General features: G+C 46.3%; 1 protein-coding gene across 1 annotated transcript in view; it reads right to left on the minus strand.

Moving 5' to 3' along the window:
• The window catches only part of LOC306815062 (E3 ubiquitin-protein ligase Topors-like), a gene marked incomplete at its 3' end in the record, with an annotated part of 2,937 nt that extends 376 nt beyond the window's left edge, over positions 1-2,561 (minus strand). The window contains 5 exon segments of the mRNA XM_079331674.1: positions 6-70; positions 72-97; positions 99-295; positions 298-1,302; positions 1,960-2,561. Of these exon segments, the coding sequence (XP_079187800.1) occupies positions 6-70; positions 72-97; positions 99-295; positions 298-1,302; positions 1,960-2,092 (1,426 nt within the window). The 5' untranslated portion in view covers positions 2,093-2,561.
• Between the last annotated feature and the right edge of the window lie 415 nt (positions 2,562-2,976).

Genomic DNA, 2,976 nt, shown 5'->3' on the forward strand with positions numbered 1-2,976 from the left:
CCTGCTCGGTTCACTGTCACTCCAGCTGTGACATTGGAATGGTTGCTGCTTCTTGGCATCTTCATTTTCTCTTCCTGATGGAATCCTCGGAGTCAGAGTGACAGCTCAACCACTTCTGGTGTCCTCTCAGCTAACGGCTTCACATATCCAACAATGACACGGTTGTCTGAGGAAGAGCCACTGTCGTTTGAGTCAGCATTAGGCTGTAACTCAGTCTGCAGTTTGGCTCTTCGACTCCCTGTAGCAGAGTCCTCATCAGAACTTTCTGAAGACTCCAGAGGAGAAGCTACGGTGCACGAACCTCTTCTGAAATGGAATAGGAAGGTCCAGGAGTTTCGTCATCCCAGGGCGCCTGACCAAGACCAGGCACAGACAAGCTATTATCTAGCCCTTGTGGGAAGGACACGTCTGGAGATATTGTAATAATCGATGAGTCGGAGTGGCTGCCTTCCTCGTATGATGGTGCAGGACAGTCGTAATTGGCATGCTGGTCATACGCTTCTAAGTTAAAAGGACAACGAGCAAAACTGATGAATTCATGCAGGAAGTGCTCTGTCCGATTCAGCAAAAATGGCTTTATATCATCAGCAAAGGCCTGACTTTCCAGGTCGTATCTAGTGACGTTACTCATGATGATGTGCTGCACAATATTGATCAAAGATCCGTGGGCACCAAACAGGACTGTAAGCTCTCGCTTCAGCCAAGGAACCAAGCGGTGAAGGCAAGCGGGGTTGCGGCGGAAGAACTCTGCCGAAATCTCTCGGTATCGGCCGCCGTCCTGGATGCTGCGGATGCGCACGCCAGTGCGGTACAGAGCCCTGCGGAAGCTGATCATGTCCTCCTCCTGGATCTGCCGCAGAGATCTGCCCTCTGCGCTCGCCCTTCTCCTCGAGGCCAGCCTCCTGATCATCTGCTGAATCTCTCTGTGCCTGTGGCGCCTTGGCTCGCTTGACAAGCCTTCAAACAACATCCCGTTATCTGGAGGGGACAGCATCCTTCGGGAAGGGGAGCTGCGCGCACGCCGTTCCCTGGTTAAGGTGGTGCGGTAACGAAATCTCCGGCCATCTGGGCTGGCAAAAGAGCTCGTCTCCAAAGGGCTGAGGATGTACTCCTTAAAGTCATCTTCAGCACGAATCGTATGGAAAATGGAAAAAAAGGGCTGCTTGCAGAGGGGACATTCTGCTTTGTTTTTTGACCATTCTTGGACACAGCGGAAGCAGAACCTATGCAAGCAGCGATCTAGATATGCAACGTTGTCAAATCTATCCAGGCAGATGGGGCATTTGGAGTCAGGAGATGCATCTGGCGAAAAATTACTCTTTTGCAATCTCTCAGCTAACAAAAAGCACCTAGTACCTCCCACATTTTAGAATTGCCATTTGGCTAGTCAGGTCATCCCTGCTGCATAGCACCTTGGAGCATGAGTCACATCCTGACCTGTGAAGGAGGGGCTGAGTTTACTCACTGAGATAAGGAGCTTTTCCCGGCAGATGCCCTGTGTGCATCTCCTGTCTCTGTTCCTGGCTCTTAGCCAAAACATGCCCACAGGGTCCTGACTTGCAGTAGAGATTAGAGGGTGTTTCCTTCTCTGTAGTCTCAGGGACTGGTCTTAACCAACCATCTCATCTTGATGTGAGCTGCAGGCAGCTGTCAGATGGCAGTATTGCTCACTAATATGTGAATGGGAATTGAGTCAGAAACTCAGAAAGCAAAGGTTTAGCTTCCACAACAGCTTCTTTAAGCCATCCAGTTCTCACAGTCTAGTTACCTATTTTACCTTATAAAATAATCATGTTCTAAGGGAAAATAAGATAAAATAAAATTTGTTTTAAAGGAAAATTAATCATTATTGTTTAAGCAAAAACACAGACTTGGTGTCCTGGACATGGAATGAGATATACAGTCTAAACGAGCATCATAATCAAAAAGACTAAATATGTACACTATGCAATCACTTACCAAAGGGACTGAATATTTGCAAAATTGCATGGTCCTCTTGAGGGGTTCTCTGGGTAATGACTGGATGGGAAGATGGAAAGAAATTCATCATGATCTGCAGACTTTTATTTCTGAACATGGAATAATATTTCATATTCCCTGGCACAGGCTCTCCTATGCAAACCTTCAGGCTCTGAAATGCACTGGCTCTATCACCCAGCTGTACATCCTCCTGTCATTCCTCACAGTCCTGCAGGGATGCACATCTACAGGCCAAACAGTGCCTACATTAGTAACCTGATGCCTTAAAAATATTCAATGCCTGCCCTTTGGTTGGCTGATGGCAAAGAAGCAAGTTAAACCAGAAAAGTCAAGTGGAAATCACTGAACAGAGTGAGCCATATTGCAGATGCAAAGTAAAGCGAGCAATGAGTTCTCAAGCTATGTGAAAACTGGGTCAAAAAGGCCTGAAAAAGAAGCTGTTAAGCAAAGGGAGAAACCAAGGCTGTTATTTCAAAGATGATCCATGCAGCAATATTGCTCTGTGGCCAGGATGTGCTTTGCTTTTGCCTCTGCTCAAGACTGCAGGCACTTCTGAACTGTAGCACAGCAGAGGTTGCATAAAGCAGAGGCAAGCTGCATTGGGAGCAGCAGCCATGTACAAAAGCAGGAAGGTGAGCAGGAAAAAGCAAAACCAACAATCCTGATAAAGAGAAGAAATTATATCACATGCTTTCACATGTGTATCACAGATAGACAAGGACAGCATTGAAAACCTTCCACATTCACTATTAGATAAAACCACATATACAGAACTTTTAGCCTTCCAAGGATTTAATGCATATTGTCCTCTTAGGTCATAACATGTAAGCTTCCAGCCTGTCCATACAATGACTAAACCTAATGCCTCAAAAGGAGAGCAACACAACCAGCAGTGACTCCATCCTCCTCAGAGAAGGATTCTAGCAGAACAGTACTTACAAGAATCCCTGTGATATATTTTGGTAGACATTTCAGAACTTACAAGGGTGTTGCTTT

Source organism: Erithacus rubecula (genome assembly GCF_903797595.1).
Source record: "Erithacus rubecula genome assembly, contig: SUPER_Z_unloc_6, whole genome shotgun sequence".
Lineage (NCBI taxonomy): Eukaryota > Metazoa > Chordata > Aves > Passeriformes > Muscicapidae > Erithacus > Erithacus rubecula.